General features: G+C 38.8%; 1 protein-coding gene across 3 annotated transcripts in view; it reads right to left on the minus strand.

Annotated features, from left to right (window-relative positions):
- Window positions 1–27,614, minus strand: part of UBE4B (ubiquitination factor E4B) — a 133,978-nt gene that overhangs the window by 25,928 nt on the left and 80,436 nt on the right. For 2 of the 3 annotated variants that reach the window (XM_004425560.3, XM_004425562.3), the window contains 13 exons: window positions 27,312–27,412; window positions 24,745–24,859; window positions 20,922–21,005; window positions 18,315–18,371; window positions 17,637–17,753; window positions 17,440–17,538; window positions 16,956–17,069; window positions 15,296–15,494; window positions 10,507–10,645; window positions 3,500–3,599; window positions 2,105–2,232; window positions 1,147–1,245; window positions 179–414 (listed from right to left, as the gene is read on the minus strand). In XM_004425560.3, coding sequence (XP_004425617.1) covers window positions 179–414; window positions 1,147–1,245; window positions 2,105–2,232; window positions 3,500–3,599; window positions 10,507–10,645; window positions 15,296–15,494; window positions 16,956–17,069; window positions 17,440–17,538; window positions 17,637–17,753; window positions 18,315–18,371; window positions 20,922–21,005; window positions 24,745–24,859; window positions 27,312–27,412 — 1,588 coding nt within the window. The remainder of the gene's footprint in view (window positions 1–178; window positions 415–1,146; window positions 1,246–2,104; window positions 2,233–3,499; window positions 3,600–10,506; window positions 10,646–15,295; window positions 15,495–16,955; window positions 17,070–17,439; window positions 17,539–17,636; window positions 17,754–18,314; window positions 18,372–20,921; window positions 21,006–24,744; window positions 24,860–27,311; window positions 27,413–27,614) is intronic. The other variant, XM_087446842.1, reaches the window with a different exon arrangement.

Raw genomic sequence — 27,614 nt, forward strand, 5'->3', positions numbered from 1 at the left:
GGTCAACGCAGTGTTTCCACAACTCAGGGGAAAAATAACCAACAGTACATGCTCTGCTGGCAGTGGGTTAGTAGGTTATACTTATAAGTGGACATCAGGATATTAGGTAACAGTAACTGGAGTAACTTCGTCGACTGGCTTTGGACAACGTGGCCTACCTGTGTACCAAGGAACCTACCTGTATAAAACTTCATCAGGGAAGGGACCAACAATTTGGTGGAGAGAGGATGGTTCTCAATCATTTCAAAAAACTTCTGGGTTCGTGGCTGAACAGCAGGGTTGGTCATAAACATGACTTCTACCAGTTTGGCCACGAGATATGGATTTCGGATGTAGTTCTGGTTGCACAACATCACAACGAGGAACATTACAATATCCTGAGTACAGGGCTCATAAAGCACCTGAGGAGAGTATCTGAAGAGGCGAGAAGAGCAAGAAATAAAGCTCTGAGAGACTCAACCTGGGGGAATGTTGGTGTCATTAGTGGGAAAGGGGGCAAACAGGTCTAGGAGCCAGGATACTAAATTCCCTTTAACTTGCTGAGTTTAAAGTGACTGTTTCCATTATAACTAGATAGATTTAAAACCCATCACATCTATTGGCCATACCATGTTATATTTCAGAAAGTAAACCAAAGCTATGATTAAATTATAAGGTGAGTTTCACAAAAGATCTCCACTACCAAAAAGACTTTTAAAAAATTTTTGATGGAGTTGTTTTAATTTAAAAACAATCTCAAATATCAGTTAAAACTCAAAGCATTCCTTTGCAAGCTTTCTCCAATATTACAATTGAGAAGAATTTTGGTACAAAATATAGACATGGGTATTTTTGGCTTTTGAATGTTCACTCAGTGATTTATAAACCATTTGCTCCTTCTGCTTCTCAGGAACACATACTCAATTGTTAGAAATTCAACTCAATTTTTACAGAATACGTATTATCAGCATTGTTAATCCTGCTTCTGTCTTGGAGACATTATTGGAATCGGCTTGGTGCTACAGTTGGGTTTATTTTTCTAGTCTCCAGGAAGCACTCAGTTAAAGGAGTTAAACAAAATGGAGGTTTGCAATATAGTTCATAATATGACATACACCTTACATATAAAAACATATTAGAATTATGCAATACGTTAAAGGCACTTACTGTACAATAAAAAATAAAAATTCAGCAACATCTTCTACATAAAACTCAGGCAATGCTGCAAATACCTTGGGGACGTCTGAATTTAAAGGCAGTGTTACACTGTCAGAGAATAAAAGCACAAGTTACAAAACGTTGTTATGGCATATCGAACTACAAGGAATGTTATACTACCATTACAAATGAGTATTTTACTTGGGGAAAAATCTCATCCTATAATACAAGTATGTAAAAAGTATAGAGGCAAAGCACAGTGAATAATGAATTCAGTGGATATGCTAGGGTGTGCATGAAATGTTTTTCCTTTCCTTGATTTCCTGTTAAGGTTAATGCAATAAATAAAATGGGAAGGAAATAAAAGGGTCATATTTGGTCATTTTATGCAACTCAAACTGTTTGAGACAACAGAGCTACACATGTACTTTAAATACTTTCCACTCCTGCAGAGAGCTTGTGCCAACCTCACCAACGTCATGATCCAGAGACTTCATAATAACAATAAAATAATAATAAATAAAATAAAAATGGCTGCCTGGAGGAGATGTCCAGCTGATGATAAAGAGATCAACAATGTTCTCAGCTCATGCTCTGAATTGGCTAGGTATTTTCCTGCACCCAGTGCTTAGGAGGGCCTAATATCCTATTATCTCCCGCTTTTAGCTTCCAATTTATAGATTTACTTTTCTATCAATCAAAGATTTTATAGCCAATTTTTAAAAAGCACTATGTCAAAATTAAAATAACAGGTGTCGACACTCCCTTATTACTATAATTAATTACAGGGAAAATATTTATTAATAGTACTAATTTCATAGTCTACATAAGTACAATCTGGAAATTGAAAAATGAATTCTTGATAAAGTAAGGGTTTTGGTTTTAGTTACTGACTTTGAAGAACCAAAAAGACAACGCAGCCCAGACGAGTACAGATGACGATGTAAAGCGGAAAGAACACACTCACTCGGGGTAGGCAGGGTCCAGGATGCGGAGCAACAGCTGAATGAGAAGGCCATAAAAATTCAGACATCTTCTCAGGAAGCTCTCGTCAAGTAAACCAGCGTCAGCACAGGCCTTGCATCGTACCAGTTTCTGTGGAAGTAGGTATGTCCCCACCCATAGGTTAGTCGGCAGCTGAGTACCTGCAGTGTGACTTGGCAGGGAATGGGCCAGGAGCTGGAAGTCTAGGTTCTAGAGCTTCGAGAGCTTCATCTCTAACTAGCTATAATAGGATGCTGGTTGCATGTCAAGAGCTTTCTTTGTTCTAAGAAAAACAAAAGGTATGCCATGCAAACCACTGGGCACCAAGCCTAGCACACAGTTAGTACTCAAAGGCAGGTTATTACTGTCATATTTAAATAACTTGGTTGGGGGGTGAGGGAGTTGACAGGGAGGCCCTTTGGGAGTAAGAGATAGTTAGTGGGAAAAAGCCAGACAAATCTGCACCTGAATTCCAGGTTACCACTTATGAGCTGCCCTTGGGCAAAATGCTCGTCCACCAAGGACCTAACACCTACCTTAGCGGATCGCTGTGAGAATTAAACACACACATGCACACACAGTGACATATACATTTAAACAGTTTATAGACTCCTTGAAACAGAGCTACGGAGTAGTTAGGGGGTCTACAGACCTCAGGTAAGAGCCCCTGGTTTATGCCACATTTTGAAGACGTCTAGTCTATTAGTACATAAAACTGAAATCTTAACTTGTACCAGAAATCTAAGTCAGGTAAAATTTCCACATATCACCCTACTAATCAACAGAAAACATGACCAGCTAACATTCAGCTTTATAATTTGAACATAAACATAAGAAAAATGCATACATTTGCTATCTATGCTTTCCTTTTACAACTTCAGACAGCATTTGTTTTTAGCTATGTCTCATAAGCAGAAATCTTTCCATCTATAGTTAGGTTGTGTGTTAGATCATTTTCAATTAAAAATGAAGAATGAGGGGCAAAGGAAAGAGATTCTTCTACTACCACAAATCCACTTCGTCAAACATCATGAAAATGTGTGGCTGGATATGCATGTGTTTTGGGGTGCAGGGTCGGGGGGTAGTAGATGGGGAGGATCTTGCACAAGGTAAGGTGATGTTAAACTGAGGATGACAAAATCCATTAAGAATTCATATTGTCATTGGCATAAGCATATGCATATTCAGTCCTGAGAATTAAATATTATATATAGATACATGCAGAGTATCAAGTTTTTAAATGTATCATTTTAGTTTTGGGGAAAAGAATAATGAAGAAAAAATAAGGACACTAAACTGCTCACTCACGGCACACACTCTGGCGGGAAAATTACTATTATGAGGCTGGTCTACAATTATTCCAATTAACTATACAAACCTTAAGCTGAGTTTTGCAGCGCTTCAGCATTTCGCGGTGTCTAGTTGCCAGTGGGGAATCTTTCCACTGGCTTTCATTATTTTTCAAATCTTCCACAGTTCTGAAATCAAAGGCTAACAGTCAAATGAAAGAAAACATACAGATCTATCATCCATCTTATCTATTCATTTTGACCATTTCATTGACTCTCAGACAAACATTCCCCCCTCCATTTTAGCATCACTAAAATCATTACAATCAAATGGCAAGTTATGTTTTAATTGGCAGCACTTTTCTTTCTTACTGGTTCCTAAAATAACGATGTCTTAAAATTGATGGCACTTTAGATTTGATGAAATATAGTAATCTCTTTTGGAAGGAAATACATTGTTCCCTGATTTTCTGGGAGGAAGAAAAAGAAGTCTCATGAAAATTCGAGGTTACTAAGCCTACTCAATTACCCAAAACAATAGGCTACTCTACTAACGGCATTTCCTCTTTTCTTTTACAATCTTTCCTCTGTTTGGAACACTGTTCTCTGAGATTGTCTTTGTGGATTGTTCCTTCACTCTCTTCAGGTATCTGCTCAAATATCACCTGTCAGCAAGGCAGTCTTCCCTGATCACATAATATGCTGCATATTTTAAAGACTGGCTCATTTAACACTATTTCAACCCCTTTCTATTAAGACATTGTGTAGAAAACTACAGGTTAAGTTCTTTAAAACTACATTTCGCAGACTCCCTTGCTGCCAGCATTTCTGCACATGACCTAGCTTCTACCCAGAGGTGAATCTTCACTGAAGGCAGAAGTGAATACTGTGAAGTGGCAGCCACATGATTCTTCTGGAAGCACAGAGGTGGAGGGATTTTGCTTGAAGTGGTGGCAGAGGCTCTACTGTCAGGCTGAAGCCTGAAGCAGCTTCCTGCCAGCCCAGGTTCAAAGCAGAGCTCTAGGAGTCCGCTTTTCCAGCCATTCCAATGATTCAACAAACCAAATAGTAACCTTTAATAATCCTCTTTCTGCTTATCCCACATAAATTGGATTCTTCTGTCTACAACAGGAACATAAGTATGGCAGACAGAATAATGCCCAGCCCCCCAAAGATGTCACATCCTAATCCTCAGAACCTGTGAATATGTCACCTTACACAGCAAAGGGGACTGTGCAGATGTTATTAAGGGTATGGACCTTGAGATAGAGAGATTATCCTGGATTGTCTGGGTGGGCCCAATGTATCACAGGGTCCTTCTAAGAGAAAAGAAGGAGTCAGAATAAGAGAAAGAGATGTGACAACTGAAGCAGAGGTCAGAGAGAAGGAGAGCTGAAGATGCTATGCTGCTGATTTTGAAAATGGAGGAATGGGGACATGAGCCAAAGAATGTAGGCGGTCTCTAGAAGCTGGAAAAGGCAAGGAAAGAGATTCTTCCCTAGAGCCTCCAGAAGGCACGCAGCCGTAATTTTAGGACTTCCGACCTTCAGAACTGTAAGACGATAATTTATGTTGTTTTGAGTCACAAAGGTTGTGTGGTAATCTATTGCAGCAGCAATAGGAAACTAATATAAAGACCTACCTATATGCTTATTGGCACCACAAGAGTTTACAGGTAACAGGCCCTCAAGAAAAGAGGGCCTCTCGGATTACTTCTTTAACGGGGCTAGTGTGAAAGTGGTAAAGACTCAGTTAGCATTTGAGGACAGAACACTGGTAGCCCAAGGCTCTCATGGAAAAAGAGATGCATAAATGATCACCAGTGATCTCCTGGAATGCAGAGATGGAGTGGCTACTTCTAACTATGCTGGAGAGCTTACAGAATAAAATGACAGGCTCAAGATTTGAAAAGCTCACCTCAAAGGAAAGTCAATGAACCAGGGAGTTTCTAAGATGACCACAAAGTAGAGTCTGGTCTCACGAAGTAGCAAATCATAATATGGACTGAATTCATAACCTTACTGGGTCTCTTATCTGAAAGTTGGAGCAAAGACTAGGAGTCCAAGACTTCAAATGGAGGAGTCTGGGAGAATTTGATGACTCGAAGTACCCAAATACCGAGAACCCCTGAGCCTCCCTTGCTAGCAGAAGCAGCTCCCGCAATGATCGCACCTGAGGTAGTTACATTGCAGAATGATGCCAATTTCCCTTAGGTTCCAACTATCATACTTCATTGCCTCTAGAACCATAATTAGAGTGAGATCAATGACCATCCTTATGGGCCAATTACAAAGTCACACACAGGAGAAGCACATATTCGAAGGAAAAAAAAAAAAGGTAAGATTTGCTAATGTGTATATTAGTTTCTTATTGCTACTGAAACAAATTATCACAAACTTAGTGGCCTGAAACAACATAACTACAGAGTTGTGGAGGTCAAAGTCTAAAATGGGTCAGCAGGGATGCGTTCCTTCTGGAGGCTCTAGGGAACATTTCCTTGCCCTTTTCAGCTTCTAGAGCTCACCCGCATTCCTTGGCTTGTGAACTCACATCACTCTGACATCTGCTTCTGTCATCATATTTCCTTCTCTCACTCTGACCCTCCTGCCTCCCTCTTATAAGGATCCTTGTGATACATTGGGTCCACCTAGATAATGCAGGAAAATCTCCCCATCTCAAGATCCTAAACTCAATCACATCTGCAAAGTCTCTTTTACCATGTAAAGAGGGAACTCCGGGGACTAGGATGTGAATATCTTTAGGACACCATTATTCTACCTGCTACCTATGTAGGGACAGAAATGTGGCAGTATGTGTGGAAATGGATTCGGAAGATGCTTGATCAGCAAGAGAGGAACATGCTAACATATTTCTATGTAGGGCTAACTTCATTGACATGATTACATCTACCAGAGTTTCTGCAATCAACATTATCCTGAGCAGCTGCAAGAGATCTAACTGTGTGCCCAGCTAGCTGAGTGAAACTTGGAATTGACAGTGACCTATTCTGAACGAAGCTGAGTTGTCTTGATATAACTCAGAGGAAGGAATCCAAAACTTACGAAGCTGGGAATATTAATATAGATTTACGATACATGACTAGCTCAGATAACCGCCTTCCCAAAACACACACACACTGCAACTATGTCCTAGAGGACACTTCTTGTATCACAGCATTGAAAAATACACGGGTGAGGGGAACACCATCATCTCTAAAAAGCACAACAGTAACTGTCCACTGTAGGCTGGGAGTGAAGGTGGCAGACGGTACCGTTGAAATGTATCCTGCAAGGTGAGTGGGCATGACAGGATCCCAGGACAGCATCCATTCCAGGACAAAGAAACAGACAAACCCACAATCATAGTTTGAAATTTTTATAAGTCTCTCTCAATAACTGATTTTATAAGCTGATAAAATCAGCAGATATAAAGAAAATTCAAACAGAAGATGAACAAACTGAACTTAATTCACATATGTGAAACACTGCAAGGAACAATACAGAAAGCACATTCTTTTCAGGCCTATATGGAACATTTACTAAGGTAAATGTTAGGCTATAAAGCAAATCTCAATAAAGTTCAAAGGACACAAATCAGAATATGTCTTCTCAACCACAACAGAATTTAGCTAGAAATCGACAACACAAGAAAATGGACAAATTCCCCAGGAATCTGGAATTGAAGCAATATATGTTTATATAACTCACAGGTCAAACAAGAAATAATAAAAATTAGAAAATATTTTAAACTGAACAATAAAATAGCACATACCAAAAGGTGCTCAACATCACTAATCACAAGGGATACGCAAATCAAAAAACAAAATGAGATATCACCTCACACCAGTTACAATTACCAAAAAGACAAGAAATAACAAGTGTTGGTGAAGATGTGGAAAAAAGGGAACCCTTGTGCACTGCTGGTGGGAATGTAAATTGGTGCAGCCGCTGTGGAAAACAGTACAGAGGTTCTCAAAAGTTTAAAATTAGAACTACTTTATGATTGAGCAATTCCACTTCCAGGGTATTTATCTGAAGAAAATAAAAACACTAATTTGAAAAAATATATGCACCCCCATGTTCAGTGTAGCATTATTTACAACAGCCTAGACATACAAACAACTTAAGTGTCCACTGATGGATGAATGGATAAAGAAATGTGGTATATACATACAATGAAATATTATTTAGCCTTAAAAAAGAGTGAAATCTTGCCATTTGCAACAACATGGATGGATCTTGAGGGCATTGTTAAGTGAAATAAGTCAGACAGTGAAAGAAAAATATCATATGATCTCACTTATCTGTGGAATCTTAAAAAAAACAAAAAAACCCCGAGCTCCTAGATACAAAGAAGAGACTGGTGGTTGCCAGAGCTGGGGTGGGGGGATGAGCCAAATGGGTGAAGGCGGCCAAAAGGTGCAAATTTACAGTTATAAAATAAATAAGTCACAGGGATGTAATGTATAGCGTGGTGAGTACAGTGAATAATACTGTATTGCATATTTGAAAGTTCATAAGAGTAGATCTTAAAAGTTCTCATCACAAGAAAAAAAAATTATAACTATATATGATGATGGATATTAACTAGATTTATTGTGGTTGTCATTTCACAATACACACAAATATCGAATCATTACATTGTACATGTGAAGCTAATATAATGTTATATATCAATTATATATACATAAAAAAAAATGACACACCAAAAATGAGGGATGCAGCTAAAGCCATGCTTAGAGGGAAACTGAACAGCCTTAAATGCATAGACGGCTATCCCTTGGTATCCCCAGGGGATTGGTTCCAGGACCACCCCCCCCTTGGATACCCAAATCTGAGAATGCTCATATCCATCCATGGAAGAGGAACCCACAGACATGGAGGGCTGACTGTATAAGAAAGGACTGAAAATAAATGATTTAAGTATCAATCTCAAGAGGCAATAGAAACATTGACAGAAAAGCAAATTAAGGGGATGGCCCCGTGGCCTAGTGGTCAAGTTTGGTGCGCTCCTCTTCAGCGGCTCAGGTTCAGTTTCTGGGCGTGGACCCACACCACTCATCAGTGGCCATGCTGTGGCAGCGACCCATACACAAAAGAGAGGAAGACTGACACAGATGTTAGCTTAGGGCGAATCTTCCTCAAACAAAAAGAGGAAGACTGGCAACAGATGTTAGCTCAGGGCAAATCTTCCTCAGCAAAAAAAAAAAAAAAAAAAAAGCAAATTAAACTAAAAGAAAGTAGAAGGAAATAATAAAGATCCTACAGACATTAAAATGATAAAAAGAGGGTATTATGAATAATTTTATGCCTAACAATTTTGAAACTTTATAGATATCATGGGAAAACTGACATAAGATGTAATAAAAATCTAAATAGTCCTATATCTATTAATTGAATAAAATACATAATTAAAAACCTTCCCACATAGAAAACTCTAAGCCCAGACAGGTTCATCAGTGAATTTTTCTAAATATTTAAGGAAGAAATAACATAATTCTTATATAATAAACTCTTCCAAAGAATATAAAAAGAGAGAGGCTGGCCCGGTGGCATAGTGGTTGTTTGCACACTCTGCTTCCGTGGCCTGGGGTTCATGGGTTCGGATCCTGGGCACAGACCTATGCACTACTCATCAAGCCATGCTGTGGCAGTGTCCCATATACAAAGTAGAGGAAGATTGGCACAGACGTTAGCTCAGGGACCGTCTTCCTCAAGTAAAAAGAGGAAGATTGGCAACAGATGTTAGCTCAGGGTCAGTCTTCCTCACACACTCACACCCACACACACACACACACACACACACGAATATAAAAAGAGAGAACATTCCTCAGGTCATTCTATGTGGCAAGCATAAAGTTGATACCAAAATCTGGGAAGGACTTAACAAGAATTGAAAATTATAGGCCAGCCTTTCTTTTGAACATAGACTCAAAAATCCTAAATAGAGTATTAGCAAATTGAAATCCAGTGAGATACAAAAGAAATAATATAATATAAAAGTTGAGTTTATTCCAAGAATGAAAGATTGATTTGATATAAGAAACCAATTGATACAATTCAACCACATTAACAGAATAAAGGAGGAAATAAACATCTGATCTCCTCAATAGAAATGGAAAAAGTATTAAAAAAAATTCAACTCTTGTGAAGAAGAAAAAACTTTTTAAAAACTAGAAATAAAAGGGAACTTTCTTAATCTGACAACAGAGGATATACAAAAAAGCTTTCTCCCATTAATTGGAATAAGAGAAATTTCAAGGTTATTTCTATCCAAGATTGTAGTAGGAATTGTGGCCAGGGCACTAAGGCATGAAAAAAAAATGCATAAGAAAGAAAGAAACTGTCATCATTTACAGACAACATGATTATGTGTAGAAAGAAAATCTTAAGGAATCTACAGAATAACTATTAGAATTAATATTTTAGCAAGGTGGATATAGATATAGATATGACACACCTTCTGTCATGGCCAGACTACACCAGTCCTGGACCAAAAGGTGGAAGTGGCCACTCTGTTATTATCCCAGATGACCTGTTCAAAAAAATGTTTGCTTCCTGTTCCTGTGACTTTTGTTTGTTTAGAGGTGCTGGTACATGGGGAGAAATGCTTAGATTAAGAAAAACAACAATGGTGCTAATGAATTGGAAATTGAGGCTACTATCCAGCCATTTTGGACTCTACATGCCACAGGACAACATGCAAAAAAAATGAATTACTTGTTGGGGGGAGTAAATGATCTTTTATCAAGGGAAACCAGAATTACTGTTTCACAGTCCAGGGAAGGAGGGGTATGTCTGGAACCCAAGAGATCCTTTAAAATGCCTCCTGATAATACCATGCCCAGTAGAAGTTAATGGAAGTCTATAGTAACTACATACCAAGGGTTAAGAACTCTAAGAAACCAAAGTTTGGGTCACTTTACTATGTTAAGCACTCTGGTCAACTGAGGAACACGGATGTGGTAGTGGAGGCAGATGGTGCACCATAACATACATACCCACCACATTCAAATCTACTGGTCACAATGGAACTGCTTGCTCACAAAAACAAGTGGTGACTCAAGCAATCTCAAGACGTGGCATCATGCACATACCTATTGAGCTCCCGGATGGCCCGGAGTCTTCGGATATAGCGACGGCAACTCGGCAGAATAGACAGGTGGTGGGCATGCAGGGTAAGAAAGAAGCATTCTGTAGGGAATTTCGGCTCAGAAAAAGGAGGCTGATCTCCATCTAGGAAAAATAACATAATCCTCTAAATAAAATCTATTACATGACTAAATCACAATTCAGAAGACAAAATTACATTTGAATTTTCAAGAAGTTTAAAGACACTTTTTAAAAATTATAGACTTAAGTAATGTTATAAGAAAAACAGAATTCCTGTAAGCTCCATTTAACGACCAAGTATTCTGCCCCATCTGATTAAGTGTTTACATAGATGAACACCAACAATCTTTTGTGATGTATCTTCCTAATGTATTTTATATAACCATTTCCATTATTCAACACAGGTTACAAATATCATTTTATTTATTCATTTATTTATTTATTTTGCTGAGGAAGATTTGCCCTGAGCTAACACCCGCTGTCGATCTTCCTCTTTTTGTATGTGAGCTGCCACCACAGCAGGGCCACTCAGAGATGAGTCGTGTAGGTCCGCGCCCAGGAACTGAACCCAGGCTGCCAAAACAGAGCACACTGAATTTAACCACTAGGCCACCAGGGCTGGCTCCACAAACATCATTTTAAATCTCAAAATGGTATTAGACTGTGTTAATAAGCTACAAATTCCATAGCCATTTCTCTACTTTTGGGCATATTCATTGTTTCTAATTTTTCTCTAGGAGGATCTATGTATAAAAAATTACTCCTGGAGTCAGCCCTGTGGCCTAGTGGTTAGGACTGGTGCACTCCACTTCAGTGACCTGGGTTTGGTTCCTGGGCGTGGACCTATACCACTCATTGTCTGCCATGCTGTGGCAGCGTCCCACATACAAAATAGAGGAAGACTGGCACAGATGTTAGCAGAGGGCAAAACTTCCTCAGCAAAAAAAAAAAAGAATTATATATATATATATATAAAAATATGACTCCCTCACCTCCCTAGCTTTGGAAGCATATTCCAGAAAGTGAAATTATTGAGAATTAGTATTACAATTTCTGTGATGAATTCCCAGAATTCACTTTAGGTAGACTAAATAAATTGATTAAATGCCATCTATTTCTTCACAAACATTCATTCTATCTTATCATTTTGTTTTTGGATAATTTATAGTTATATAATGGTACCTGAATTTCTTTCAATTTGTACTTAATTCCTAGAAGTATACATATTTTTTCCTACAAGTATATTTTATTTCCTATGACATATACTAAAAGAAAACTGTCTTTTGGAAGAATTTACTTTTGGCCTTACACATTTATAACAGTTCTGTATTTTGAATGGTATAATTTTATGAATTATGTGACAAATATTTCCCTCCATTCTTTCATTTTACGTCTTCATTTTGTCTCACTCTATACAAGGTGTGTTTATATATTAAGATATATACATATTGTCTTTATTTCTTAAATCATGATAAATTTCTCTCTCCTTCACAGCTGGGTCAAATCTTCTGTTCTTTTTTTTCATGTTTTCTTTATTAGATTTATTTTTTCATGTTTAACCGTTTGATCCTTATGGAATTTATTAGTCTATGAGGTTGTTATTCCAAGATCATACCAAAAGCTAGGGCCGGCCCCGTGGCTTAGCGGTTAAGTGCGTGCTCTCCGCTGCCGGCGGCCCGGGTTCGGATCCCGGGTGCGCACCGAGGCACCACTCTTCCAGCCATGCTGAGGCCGCATCCCACATACAGCAACTAGAGGGATGTGCAGCTATGACAGACAACTATGTACTGGGGCTTTGGGGGAAAAATAAACAAATAAAATCTTTAAAAAAAAAAAAAAAAAAAAAAAAAAAAAAAAAAACAAAAGCTACTCATTCAAACAACATTAATCAAATACTGACTTTACTGTTCATCAAATATTTAGTCCTTATGACAGTTTAAGTATTTTTCTGGAATGTGTATATCTGATCATGATGCTGCCACTGCCAGGTGAGCATGCAATCTCTATCCTATTCCATGAATAACTTTATAATATTTAAAAATGCCGTAGTGTTTTAATGTCTATCATTAAATAACATGTTTTATAATATGGAGAAAAAGATCAACAATCCTAACACCTTCAAAATATTTTTATACCAGGGGCCAGCCCGGTGGCATAGTGGTTAAGTGTGCATGCTCCGCTTCGGCGGCCCAGGGTTCGCAGGTTTGGATCCTGGGCACGCACCAACGCACCGCTTGTCAAGCCATGCTGTGGCGGCATCCCATATAAAGTAGAGGAAGATGGGCACAGATGTTAGCCTTAGCCCAGGAAAAATCTTCCTCAGCAAAAAGAGGAGGATTGGCAGTGGATGCTAGCTCAGGGCTCATCTTCCTCACCAAAAAAAAAAAAAAAAAAATTTATACCATCCATTCATCAAGATCTATGAAATAGTTCATGAGAATTTTAATTGGCATATATAAAACCTATATAACAACTAAGTCACTGCTATTATTTTTATTATAAATATATATATATTTTAAATTCATTTATTCTATGTGTCTATTTGATTTTGGCCAATCCAAATAAGAACTTTTTTACTGTATTAATTTTTATTGCATATCTCTACCTGATAAATTCATTTTCTAGAGAGATAATAATAATTTGTCAGGAATCACTGGCAACCAAACAAAATAAAAATTTCTCTTTCTAGACTCTATAAACTCTAACTTCTTAACTGGGGCACCTGTGAACCACCCAACCACATAAGCTGGATGTGGCCCACTTAGGTGAATGAACAGCACGCCCAGTATCGACAGATTCTTTGGGATTGTACCTAAACACAAAAATGGAAAAACACAAAGTCATTCTTTCCCCCTACTTAGGAATCACTTTCAAACCCAGTATCATTATTTTTGAGTTTTTGCAACATAAAATATGGTGTCCATTTCTCTTGCATTTCTACTTTTCTGTTTTCCTGATCATCTCTCTCAGATACATTTTGTCTGTCACAAGCTTCCATAACTTCCCTTTGCGAGCCATCTTTCCTTCTCTTCTGTCTCTTCTATCTTTACTCCTCTGCATTCCCTTCCTCTGCGTCTCTGGACCTCTCTGGGTCACGACCACATTTAGCCAGGAAAGCAGCTGAGCTGGAGCAGCGAAGGCTCTCTTCTTCCTCCTCCTTCCCACAGGCCCTCCCTCCAGAAGGGGCCTTCCTCAGAAAGGGTCTTCCTCAGCTCCAGCCTTTCTCTGGGCAGCTTGCTATCTAGAGAACTCCCCTTGATCTTCTCTACAACTCTGTAACTCCCCCAACCCCGGCCCTGACCCCAAGAGCCCAGATACTAACTCTGGAGTCTGCCTGGCTTATCTGAAATCAGGTCTCCTGAGTGAAAACAGAAATTTCATAAAGAATTAGACTGCTTCGTTCACTACTGACAAACATAAGAAACTGCAACTGGGCTGGCCCTGTGTCTTAGCGGTTAAGTGCATGCGCTCCGCTACTGGCGGCCCGGGTTCGGATCCCGGGCGCGAACCGATGCACCGCTTCTCTGGCCATGCTGAGGCCGCGTCCCACGTACAGCAACTAGAAGGATGTGCAACTATGACATACAACTATCTACCGGGGATTTGGGGAAAAAAAGGAGGAGGATTGGCAATAGATGTTAGCTCAGAGCCGGTCTTCCTCAGCAAAAAGAGGAGGATTAGCATGCATGTTAGCTCAAGGCTGATCTTCCTCAAAAAAAAAAAAGAAAAAATAGAAACGGCAACCAAACTAATTAAACATCCAGAAGAACGAATTGTGACCAGGCAGTGTGGTAGAGCAGAAAGAGCCCTGGATTTGGCTTAGAAGACCTGAAAAACAGGCTAGGTGAGCTTGGCACCCTTTAAAACCTAGTCTCCTCATATTTAACTAGAAGACAGTATAGCTGCTATTATGATATTTATTAAAGTTCTTTTCCTGATAATCCCATAAGCCTATGAATAAGAAATTTCCTATGGAATGTAAGGGAAGGTCACAATGGAAGGCACACTAAAATCTCTTGGTTATGATGTTGCGTACACTTTGGTTAAAATGTACCAAGACTCAGAAATAGCTTTGTACTGGCCAGTAAAATCTGGCCATAAAATGTTATGACTTGTGGGCCGGCCTGGTGGCACAAGCGGTTAAGTGTGCACACTCCGCTGCGGTGGCCCGGGGTTCGCAGGTTCGGATCCCGGGTGCACACCGACGCATCGCTTGTCAAGCCATGCTGTGGTGGTGTCCCATATAAAGTGGAGGAAGATGGGCACGGATGTTAGCCCAGGGCCAGTCTTCCTCAGCAAAAAAAAAAAAAAAAAAAAAAGGAGGAGGATTGGCACATGTTAGCTCAGGGCTGACTGTCCTCACACACACAAAAAAAGTTATGACTTGTAAATATCAGTAATGCTGACTTCCTGAGCAAGACAAGCAATCAAGTCCTTAGACATATCCCCACCTTGCACACACACCCCTCACAGGGTGAACCTTAGGAAGGTAAAGAAGCCCGAGTCTGATGTCACAGCTTTAGGGGTAGAGGAGTCAGTGAAAACTGGCACTGATGACGGAGGACAGGAGCAAGGCGGTGGCGGCAGGGAGGTGACACACAGGATGCTGCAGTTGGTGTCAAATCCAACTGTGGGATGATGCTCTGAGTCCAACTATATCCTTCTGATACAGGATGTATACCCCTTCTATTTTTTTAATTAAAAAAATTTTTAATTTAATTTTAAAAATAGAAGGGCAGTGTTTTAATGACTAACAATGAACATATCACTCACAGAGTTCAGTCAGCCAGTCGTTCACATCCTCCATTGTTGCGTTCACTCTCGTCTCATCGTTGGGCAGAGTGATCCGACACCTTGGGTGGAAAATATACGTGGGGTCGACTGTCTCTAACTTGATCTTTGTACTTAGCTGCTGCAGCACCCAAAGAAAATTCAGCATACATCCATCTGTAGACACCAGTCTATCATCTGTCTGCAGAGTACGAAAGGAAATATTTAAAATAATGATTTGAATAGAAATTTAGGCACAACTTTACAAGAAAGGAGACCGCACTTTCATCCTAAAGTCAATCAGAGGACATATATACTGTCACCATTGTCACTCTACTAGCAGGTGCTATGTGTTGAGTGTTAATCATATATAAAGCATTTTATACACCCTCTCACTCAATCTTCACAACAGCCCCTAGAAGTCAGTGATCTTGTTAGTCACATTTTACAGAGGAGGAAACTAATGCTCAGAGAATTTAAGTGATTTGCCTAAGATCCTCAAAATTAGTAAACAGAAACACAGTAAACGTTGCTTCCTTTCTCTTCATTTCCCCTCAAGAGCATCAGAACAGTTAATTTTACTGTGACCCCCTGACTAAGTTTCCCTAGCCAACAGCACTACATAGTCCTGCGTTAATAATATAACAACCACAATAAAGATAGTTAACATTGGTTGAGTGTTCACTATGTACTAGGCACTATTCTAACAGCTTTACACGTAGTAAATCCACAAGTTAGGTACTATTATTATCCCCACTTAGCAACGAGGAAACGGAGGCACAGAGAAGTAACTGTCTAAGGTCCCACTGTTAGTAAACGGTGGAAGCACAATTGGAAACCCAGGCAGTCTAATACCAGGCCCACGCTCTTCTCTCTGCTTTTCTTCTTCTGAGTAGAAATGTCACCTCATTCATTAATAATACAGGAAGGATGTCCTTTTCAGTGTTCTATTCTGGTAAAGTAGTCCAAGGCACCAGCCTCCCTCATTAGGAATGGTGCCTGCGTAAATCTTGTAACCGGTTTCCTTCGGTTGGCTCCTGCCTCTCCTCCCACTTTAGTCCATTCTCCACAGATTTAGTGGTTTCCTTGCTGAAAAACCCTCCAGTGTCTTCCCATTATAGTTCGTACCACATCCACCCAACCTGATGGAGCCTCTGCTAACCCCGCTAGCCTATGACCCGCCGTTCTCTTCCTGTTCACTATCCTCCAGCCACAAAGGCCTGCATGTGGGGCTTGTTCCAAAGCTAGTTCATTCCCACCTTAGTGCCTTACATGTATCTAGAAAGCTCTTTTCTCAGCCTTGCAATGGTTGGCTCTTTCTTATGAGTCAGGTCTCTGATCAAATGTCACCTCCTGAAAGGGGCCTTCCCTGCCACTAGATTAAAAATCACTCCCTTACCTTCCTTCTGGTACCTCCACGGTTACTCTCAAGTCCTCTACCTTGCTTTATCTGCTTCATAGATTCTCTGACTGTCTGAAATAATATCTTTATATGTCTACTCATTCACCCTACAGAACTTAAGCTCCAAAAAGTAGGAAGCTTGTCTATCTTGTTCAACACTGTATTTCCATTTCCTAGAACAATGCCTGGTAGGTACTGAATAAACATGAGTGACATGAATAAACTTAAGGAATAAATAAAAGTAGCCTTTAGGAATCCTACCTGCATCTGTGCTTTCTTCATATTGGCATTGACGAAAGCTGCCATGTAACCAAGAGCAGCCTCACGGGTTTCACCATTTAACAAAATACTATGCAGAATCTTGAAAAGCTCTTGCTGAAATTTATTTTAAAAAGAAAGAAAAAAATTAAAACTTCATTTAAAAAATTATTCCTTTTTGACTTCAAGAAAAGCTAGCCTCCTTCCCACTGTCTCTCTTCTCCCACATCCACTCATTTTAGGAGAACCTGACTACAACAGGAATAGAAGAATATCTTCAACTGTGTCAAGATAATTAGCATGAAAACAGAACATGAGGTGGAGGAGGTAAGTAGTTATAGTTTTAATAAAATAGCCTCTGCTATTTCCTTTCCAGGATAGGACCAAATTACCTTAATTATGCTATAATTAGCCTATAATTTTGCTGCTTTTAAGTTTCAGAACTGAAGATATATTCACCCTCTGGATTCATTTTCCAAACACCTACCCTTCCCAGCTCCAAGTAATGCTGCAGTGATTGGCTAACCACGCGAGTGTTCTCCAGGGTAATGGCAGGCCCTGAGAAATATTTTTCAACCACTTTAGCCTGGAAAGAAAAGGGAAAAATTCCATCAACATATAATGTGCATCTGGGAAGGAATCTGAACATAAGAGCAGCCAAGTGCAAATGGCCACTGTACTTACATCATCTTCCGCAAAGACTGAGAAGCTGAAGAAAGCCCCCAGATAAGAGAGTCTCTGCAGCTCCCGCCCAGAGCCAGGGCTTAAGGATTTAGGCAACCACAGTGGCAAAGACGCAACCTACGCAAAAAAATGGAAGAGGCAAATCAAGCTGCTACATCAGTGAGAGAGGTAAAAATGCGACGAAGAGAGTTCTCGACCACCAACCTGCTCAGCTGGTTCTTAGCCGCCAGCACAAGGGCTGACACTTAACTTCCAAAACACAAGGCTCACAAATATGTGAGAATCCTTATTGGTATTCTCTGATCTCAGATGGAGGAAAACCCTCTAACTCCTCTACATATTTATAAGATATTCTTTTAATTTTTATGTTTCAAGATACTCTTTGATAGAGTTGAAATGAACTATTCTTATACTACCAAAGGACTCAAGTAAATTTTTCCCGTAGGACTTGTTATTCTAGTTGAACAACACTTATCCAAAAAAAAACACAAAAGAAAGTAAATAATTTCATCCCAGGAAATAACATATAGGACAATAATTTTAACAGCTGAGAGCCACCTACACGTTACCCACCTCTAAATGTCCTCCAAGAGACGTTTTTCAGAAAATGTTACTTAAGGAATATCTTCTAGTTATAAGTTCATTGAAAATGTGCAAGCCCATCAGGGAGGCACTTACCAAATTGCACACCGGGTGTGTCTTCCCAAACTTGGTTTCGCAGAGCTCACCTAAAGCCTAGAAATAAGATCAGAAAGAGTCAAGTAAATGTATTTCATCTTAAACTGACTGCCGTGTATAGCATCAAGGAACAGCTTTAATGTTGCTAAAAATACAAATACATTCCCTCCAAAACACTAACAGCTTCACTGATTATCTGAGGAATAAACTAACATGTGTACATTATAAAATCTTCAGATAATACAGAAATATAAAATGACACTAAAAATCACTCATAAACTTTACCCTAAGAGATAACTTCTACTGATAGTTTAGTGACATATTCCCAGACATATTTTTGTGCATATATACAGAGAAAAATGTGTATATTTTTACAAAAAATTATTTTTTCACTTGACATCTTTCCATGTCAAAACGATATGCTTCATAAACTTCAGATGAGTCGTCTTACCAGTGCTAAACAGGACTATAAATAATTACAATTTAATAAGCTATCACAGTCAGAACATTTTAAAAACTATCACTTGGTTTCAAGATCGCTGATATTTTTGAGAACTCCAACATTTTCCTTTGGAGCTCTAATCGTTCTTACGTTGAGAATCAGGAAGAATGGTTTTCAAGGACACAAACACAGTTTAACACGGCCATGGTAATCCAATCAAATACTGTTTTAACAGCGAATGTAATTTTCTCTGTGACTTGGACATAGCTATAAAAGTTGCTAAAGCAGCTGACGGAAGCTTTCGGGTCAATGCATTTAGGCACTGACACATCTTTGAGAAGCCACTGAGGCCCAGAGAACCACTGAGAAGGACAAGTTCTCACTGCCTAGTGCAGGGGCTCCTAAGCTTTGCTGCACATTAGGATCACCTGGGAAGCCTGTGAAAAGCCCAACGTCAGGCCATACCCTTACCACATCCCGGACGAATTTAAATCAGAATGGCTGGAGGCCAGGCATCGGTATTTTTTAAAGATCCCCAGGTGATTGCAAGGTATGGCAAAGTTGAGATCCACTGACCTAGAGAATAATCACAATTGTTTCTGATTTTAGCTCTTCTTCCTGCCTCTCATTATTGTCTTTTCTCACACTGCACTCTTATTGTTCTACAAGCACCAATAATGGCACAAAATAAAACTGTTGTCTATCATAATGGAGGCTTTTGTCCTTTGACCAAGAAGAACATTTTGTTGATATCTAACACTAAAAGCTCCTTAGTGGAACATTAAGCTAATTCAAACCACAACAGAAAAACCAACAATTCCATGAAGGAATATTTACACAATACAATAATGATTAACGTGCACTAAAATATTTCACTACTGGACTCAAACAGCCAGATTATTCCACTTCCTTTTACCTGCCACAGACAGAACAACGCATAAGGATCAACAGAAGGTTATTAGGAACCTGAGTATCAAGTGCAATGGGAAGAGCCCTGACAGAAATCCACTCAAACTTATTTTTAAAAGAATTCACCTTTCACCTTCTAATTTCCCAGCACTGTCTTAGCCTTTTATTAGCTCAGTTTTGATTTTTTAAAATAGATGAAGGCACCCTTTGTGTACATCTCTGTGTTGGCACTGATCTCAGTGTCATTATCTGGCTGTGTCTTCATGGTCTTGATTTTTGCAGTAGATGAGGAGCACCTTGCATCGAGGTACCTTGTCTAATTAGCTCCTATGCCCTGTCCCCAGCGTCTGGCACAGAACAGGTCCTCAGTGAGTAATGAATTAATGGCAAGATGGAATTAAGACAGTAGAATGAGTAAAAGGAACAACAACTACAGTAGAAAATATCAATTTAACCAAGGCCTCAATTTACACAAGGTTGTATTTATAGAGAGCTAATTTCATGTTTTGATATTTTTCCTTTGTATTTCTAGAATGAAAAGTATTCAGTAATACTTCAAAGTATTTTTCTCCCGAAATTTCAAAGCAACAAATACAGAGAAGAAAAGAGCCTCTAATTTTCTTTCTGGTTCCAACGTTTTCACAACACTCAAGGCCCTCGATGAGAAGCTAGCTGAAAGTTCTGTCCACAGTTTAAGCCTGCTCTAAGTGCCTTAAGGACATAAGCAGATCTGTGTTTTCCAAGTAAAGCTTGAAGTGAAGTGTATGTACAGCCTCAGGAAACTGGGAAGATGAACAAGAGAATTACTGTGAGATTTTCTGTAGAAAGTCACTACATTAAGATAAAATTGTATTACTTTTCTTAGTGTAACTCTGCCTTTTTATTTGCATTTGTAATAGTTTTTTTTAAATAACAAAATTTCATCCCAAATATGGTATACTCATTGCTAGGAGAATCAGAAGGATACCACCAATAATTCTCATTTTCATAAGTTATACAGTAAGGTGAAGTACATTTTAATGACTGCGTCACTGACTCCTGTCTAGAGCTCGAATGAGTGGAACGTGTACCGGGCTGCTAACTGTCTTCACTGATGCATCTCACTGCACACCAAACACTGCATGGCCAACACAGTGATCTCATGTTTTAAATTTGAAAACAAGGTTGATCATGGACCTGAAAGAAAAGTGTATGTTAAAATAATCTGGAAGAAAAACATCTATTGGATGAGTTAGAGAAAAAGAACAAAATTTTACCATGAGGGGGTATTTAAAGTAGTCACTATCGAGGGAGCACTCTTTGGCAGCAAGAGCCAGGCCTTGTAAAATGGGGATAAAGATCTATAAGGAAAAAACAAAACAAACAACAAAATCAGAAGTGTAAGTTGAGGAAAATTTTAGAACGGGAGGCATGTCAAATAAAGCACTGAATCTGAACGTCCAGACATTTTCACTCCTTCCAAGGAAAAGCTGTTTTGCATATAAAGGAGTCTAGAATCTAGCCACAGAGTGTTGCTTTGTCTTTTGATAAGGCTAACCCATAACGTAATGCAGCTGAATCCTCCAGAGGTAACAGGATTTGGGGAACACTAAAACTCTGGCAGGAACCCCAGTGATTCAACAGAAACTCACAACTTTGGAGCCAGCTTAGGACTCTCCAGGGGCCCTTGCTCGAATCAACTAAATTCTGCACATCTCAGCACTGAGTATGTTTCTGATTACCAAGCACCTATAATCTGTAAAGAAACTTAACTAAATGTTCTAATATTTTCTCAACTCTATCAATATATATATATTTTTTTTGCGAGGAAGATCAGCCCTGAGCTAACATCCATGCCAATCCTCCTCTTTTTGCTGAGGAAGACTGGCTCTGAGCTAACATCTATCGCCAATCCTCCTCCTTTTTTTCCCCTTTTCTCACCAAAGCCCCAGTAGATAGTTGTATGTCATAGTTGCACATCCTTCTAGTTGTTGTATGTGGGACGCCACCTCAGCATGGCCGGACAAGCGGCGCGTCAGTGTGCGCCCGGGATCCGAACCCAGGCCGCCAGTAGTGGAGTGTGCGCACTTAACTGCTAAGCCACGGGGCTGGCCCCACTATCAATATTTTAAAAAATTCTTTGTTGCCACCCTCCCACCTGCATCTAATTCTTCCCATTTTTCCCTGTTTATTTTGAAGAGAACAAGAAAAACAGACCAATAATGGATATTATTATTACGACATTAATTATGTAGAGCAAAGAGATAGCTTGTTAATGTTGAAATTGAAAAAGAAAACTTTATTAGAATGCCTTACCTCCATAAATGGTGGAATGAACACAATAACCTGATATCACAGCTTAAGGGCATTCAAATTTACTTTTACAAGTTTACCATGAATACCAGGGCACATGAACACTATGCAAAATTTGCTCAGCACAGCTCATCTTCAGTTTCACAATGCATTCACTGATCAACACATTTAGGGAGCTGGTTGGGATTCAAGACTAACGACATTAAGTAGAAAATGTTGTAAACAACAGCTGACAAATCTGAATGTCAACAAGTTGAAAAAGGAAGTGCTCTATAAAGCCACTGGAAAACCTCAAAAATTCCCTTTCCTACTAATTTCATCCCACTGTATTGACCACCTTTGTCATTTAGGGAGCACAGTACACAAAAAGGCGCCCTGCGGGGCCAGCCCGGCGGCGTAGCGGTTAAGCGCACGCGCTCCACTTCCTCGCCCAGGATTCGCAGGTTCAGATTCCGGGTGTGCACTGACACACAGCTTGTCAGGCCATGCTGTGGTGGCGTCCCACATAAAGTAGAGGAAGATGGGCACAGATGTTAGCCAAGGGCCAGTCTTCCTCAGCAAAAACAGGAGGATTGGCATCAGATGTTAGCTCAGGGCTGATCTTCCTCACCAAAAAAAAAAAAAAAAAAAAAAAAAAAAAAAGTGCCCTGGATTACAAAGTGCCTTGGAGTGTCTTCAGATATCAACACAGCTCTGGAAGAGATCACTCTAGTTCTTGCAACTCAAACAGTCAGGGTAGAAGTAATATGCTTTCATAAGCTAGCTAAAAAGGCAGAGGTAATGCTTAGGTGTGGGGTGAGAAAAGCCCAAATTGCAATCAAGAAAAAAACAAACAGAAGTTCTAGAATCACCAAAAATAAATTTCAGAATTGGTCATCTAGAAAAATCTCTAAGCATTTTTTTCAGGAATGTTATAAAATAAAACATCTTTAACTAGTAGAGACTAGTAGAGTTATTTTCTTTTGCAAGTAGGGTTTAATTTATAATAAACAGACAAAATATTACTAGGCATATTTTTCAAATAGCCAAACATTATACTATTTGTGTGACTTACATATTTTAAATAATTCTCTTATTTTCAAATAAATACCTCCCAGCACTGATAAAAAATGCTACAACTATTCATCTCTAATCCTAAATTCTAGATGCTATTTATTTCCATTTATTTATCTGTGAATACCTCAAACATCAAAAGACTGAAATTTCAGACAAAAGATTTAATAATTCAAATTGGCCACACTCTTAAGACAAAAAGGTAAAATGCTGTTTTCCAGTTCAGCAACTCCACTTTACTCATCACTTCTCTCCAGAAAAAACACATGGTAATAAACAAGAAAAGACAAGCAGCATTCAAGACTGAGTGGCAGAAAAAGCATCAGAATTCTGTGATTAAAAATAAACAGGTCTGCACTGGTTGTACAACACTGTGAATGTACTAAATGCCACTGAATTGTACACTTTAAAATGGTTAATTTTATGTTATGTGAATTTCATCACAATTTAAAAAAACAAAGAGGTCATTTCAAAACCTCTGTGTAAGTTTCTTTATGAATAAAATAGGCATAACATATCCCTTTCAGCTGTTCACGGCGCTGATTCTATACAGTTAAAGCTACTCTGGGTTCCTCAAGTGATGACTTTTTGAATAGGAGAAGTATTCTAATTAATGCACATTACACATATATCACTTAAACCTTTCAAGACAGTTATTTATTTTCATCAGACCTCACTTATCTTTCAAGAGAAGAAAAGCTCACTATGCCACCTTAAATATTCCTAGAAGTCAACAAGACCATCATCTAAGATAAGCAGTTAATGAATTCCAGATACAGAGTACACAACACTAACTGGGGTTTTTATTCCTGAATTATTCTTTTACTAATATTTTGAAAACAATCCTGAGAATTCAAAGGCCTTGAAATTAATAGTGACGAATAACACTGAGTATAAAAACAGATTAAAAGGAATCATATCAATTATAGCTATTGCCTTTGTTATTCTTTCTAGTCATAAAAAAAGAAATGATTACACAAGAAATTGTAAGAAAATGTTATAAAAATCCATTCATCAAGAGAAACAGCTTGTGTGAAAGCTGCTGTGGCAAAATCCTTACTTTACAACACAGGCCATAAAATAGCAATCAAAATGTAAAGCCAAAGTTTCACCTTGGAAGAAACCTTCAAGACTAAGTAAACAGCTTTACTACTATTAAGTATTACCTATCTGCATTTTCACTTGACTTTACACAGTGAGATATCAAAAATGTATGAATGCGGAATGGATGAAGTATTCATAAGATTTGAGACATCATTCCCAGTTTAGTGGTGAGAAGACAAAGATTCTATGCAGCATGCAGACTGCAACTGAGCTAGTTTGGTCGTTAGTTTATTAATCTCCTTTCTTAAACTCAGAGAACTAATTTTCAACACTACTCAGCTGGCAAATGCACATCCTGCCTTACGCTATCTCTTGGTATTCTTGTGTTAAAAGCTTCTTGAAATCAGGGACAGGGCCTTATATTTCTTCTTAGCTCCCAAAGCACGGAGCACAGACGCTGTTTAAAATACTCAATGCTTGACTAATCAGGTAAAATGGACACATGATGTGAACAATGCAGCTGTCAATCTGATTTCCTCAAGAAAGGAATCTCAGGTCTCTCCGAGCAAATAATACATGCATGTTCAAATTCAGGAACAGAAGTTTTCCATATATAGTGAATTCAGAAATCAGCCTTGGTATAGAAACTCTTAGGCTAAAAGTTTTGGGAACCAACTCACAAAACGTTACCTGCTTGAACACTTCTTCATCCTGGTGCGTGGTTCTCACCAGTTCTTGAATGAAGCCGTATGGGAGATTCCTACACAGCATATACGGCACCAGGAAGGACGGCTGCTGCATGGACCTGTGAACTCATGAAAGTCAAGGACTGCGATGAATCAACTCATTACTGCGTAACAACAGAACATACGGAATGTCACGTCAGCAGCAACTGTCCAGTCAAAAGTTATACTTTAAATCTCCCAAATATTCTACACAATAGTTTTAGGAAAAGATCACCCTTCTTATTGTTAATAATCACTTTTTGGCTTTTTTAATGAAAGACTATAGAAAGTTTCAAAGAATCCATCTTTTTCTACATAAAGACCTTTAAGAATAAAGCATTTAAAAAAAATGAAGCATTAAAGCAATCCTAAGAAAAAAGAACAAAGCAGGAGGCATCACAATCCCTGACTTCAAAACATACTACAAAACAATAGTATGGTACTGGTACAAAAACAGACACACAGATCAATGGAACAGAATTGAAAGCCCAGAGATAAAACCCCACATATACGGTCAGCTAATTTTCGACAAAGGAGCTAAGAACATACAATGGAGAAAGGAAAGTCTCTTCAGTAAATGGTGTTGGGAAAACTGGACAGCCACATGCAAAAGAATGAAAGTGGATCATCTGCTATCGCCATTCACAAAAATTAACTCCAAATGGATCAAAGACTTAAAGGTGAGACCTGAAACTATAAAACTCATAGAAGAAAATATAGGCAACACACTATTTGACATTGGTCATAAAGGAATCTTTTTGGATGACATGCCTACCCGGACTAGGGAAACTAAAGAAAAAATAAACAAGTGGGACTTTATCAGATTAAAGAGCTTCTATAAGACAAACGAAACCAGAATCAAGATGAACAGACAACCCACCAGCTGGGAGACAATATCTGCAAAACATACATCTGACAAGGGGTTGATCTCCATAATATATAAAGAACTCACACAACTGAACAACAACAAAAAAACAACCCGATCAAAAAATGGGCAGAGGAAATGAACAGACACTTCTCCAAAGAAGATATACAGATGGACAATAGGCACATGAAAAGATGTTCAACATCACTAATCACCAGGGAAATGCAAATCAAAACAACACTAAGATATCACTTCACGCCCGTTAGAATGGCTATAATCACCAAGACAAGAAACAACAAATGTTGGAGAGGATGTGGAGAAACAGGAACCCTCATACACAGCTGGTGGGAATGCAAACTGGTGCAGCCTCTATGGAAAACGGTACGGAGATTCCTCAAAGACTTAAAAATAGAGATGCCCTATGATCCAGCCATCCCACTACTGGGAATCTATCCAACGCACCTGAAATCAACAATCCAAAGAGGCTTATGCACCCCTATGTTCATTGCAGCATTATTCACCATAGCCAAGAAGTGGAAGCAACCTAAGTGTCCCTCGACTGACGATTGGATCAAGAAAATGTGGTATATATATACAATGGAATACTACTCAGCCATAAAAAAAAGACAAAATCGTCCCATTTGCAACAACGTGGATGGGCCTGGAGGGTATTATGTTAAGTGAAGTAAGCCAGAAGGAGAAAGACAAACACCATATGATCTCACTCATATGTGGAATATAAACAAACACATGGACAGAGAAAACTGTATTGTGGTTACCAGGGGCCATGGGGGTGGGGGGTGGGCACAAGGGGTGAAGGGAGTCATATATATGGTGATGGACAAACAAAAATGTACAACCCAAAATTTCACAATGTTAAAAACTATTAAAACATCAAAAAAAAAAAAAATGAAGCATTACATGTCTCTTTTACTTGTTTATGCCTCATTCAATTAAAAAAAAGATTAGCACTGGCTAAAGACTTTTTAAAAATCTTATTAATTTTAACCATAGAACATTTTTTAAGTTTTAGTACATGTATATCATTTTCCTTCCCTTTGACAAGTTTTAAAAATATATGGCTACGGTACAGAAAATAATGTGTAAGAACGTCCAGAATGAATAAATGTTGTAACTTTGTCATTTTTCCTTTACATATTTTTGCATCACTTTTCCTTTAGATATTTTTCATAAAAGAAATGAAATATACAAATGGTCTTTTATTAAACTTGAAACCTTTATGGGACTCTCAGAAATAATTAATAATGTAGTACTTTGGGTGATTCCCAAATTACCTATTCCACCACACTTTATTACTTAATAGCAGAAATTGATTGTGTGATACATGGAAAGTGATGATCTGCACATTTTATCAAAAACCTCCACTGATTTCAAGCAGTGGCTTTTAAACTAAATTACTAATTTCCTGCCTTGATGCTGACATTTTTCAACAATCGTCAATCTCAATAAGGTGCATAGAAAGTGTTTTATTTTCATAGTACTTTAGAGAAGGAAAGCAACCTCAGAGGTCATCCAGTCAACCACTTTCATTTCACAGGTGAGGAAGTGCGTTATCCAAGGTGGTCCAACATGGCTGGGCAGCCTGATGTCCACTGATGGATAGGATCCTCTCCCTGCTAACATCAAGCACAAATGGTTTTTCATACCTTGGTTGTGTGAGAGAACCTTGTAGTACTAATGCAGTGTGGGATATGCACTGTGAGCGGATGTTGCTCAGAAGCTGGCTGACTGCTGGCTGGCTGCACATCTGAAAAGAAAGCTGGAGGTTAGGACTACAAAGACAGACAAACTGACCCCATACTGTTGAAAACTGACAAGAGTCAGAAGAGATCCATTTCCAGAAAATGGCATGCTTTTCTCTTCCTTTATTCATAATGAAGAAACTAGAGTCACTGTACCATCCAAGTACACTGCCTCTGCTGAAATCTACGTTAGAGAAGAAAGAAGTG

Source organism: Ceratotherium simum, chromosome 22, assembly GCF_057802395.1.
Source record: "Ceratotherium simum simum isolate JZ-2026a chromosome 22, ASM5780239v1, whole genome shotgun sequence".
NCBI classification, from domain to species: Eukaryota; Metazoa; Chordata; class Mammalia; order Perissodactyla; family Rhinocerotidae; genus Ceratotherium; species Ceratotherium simum.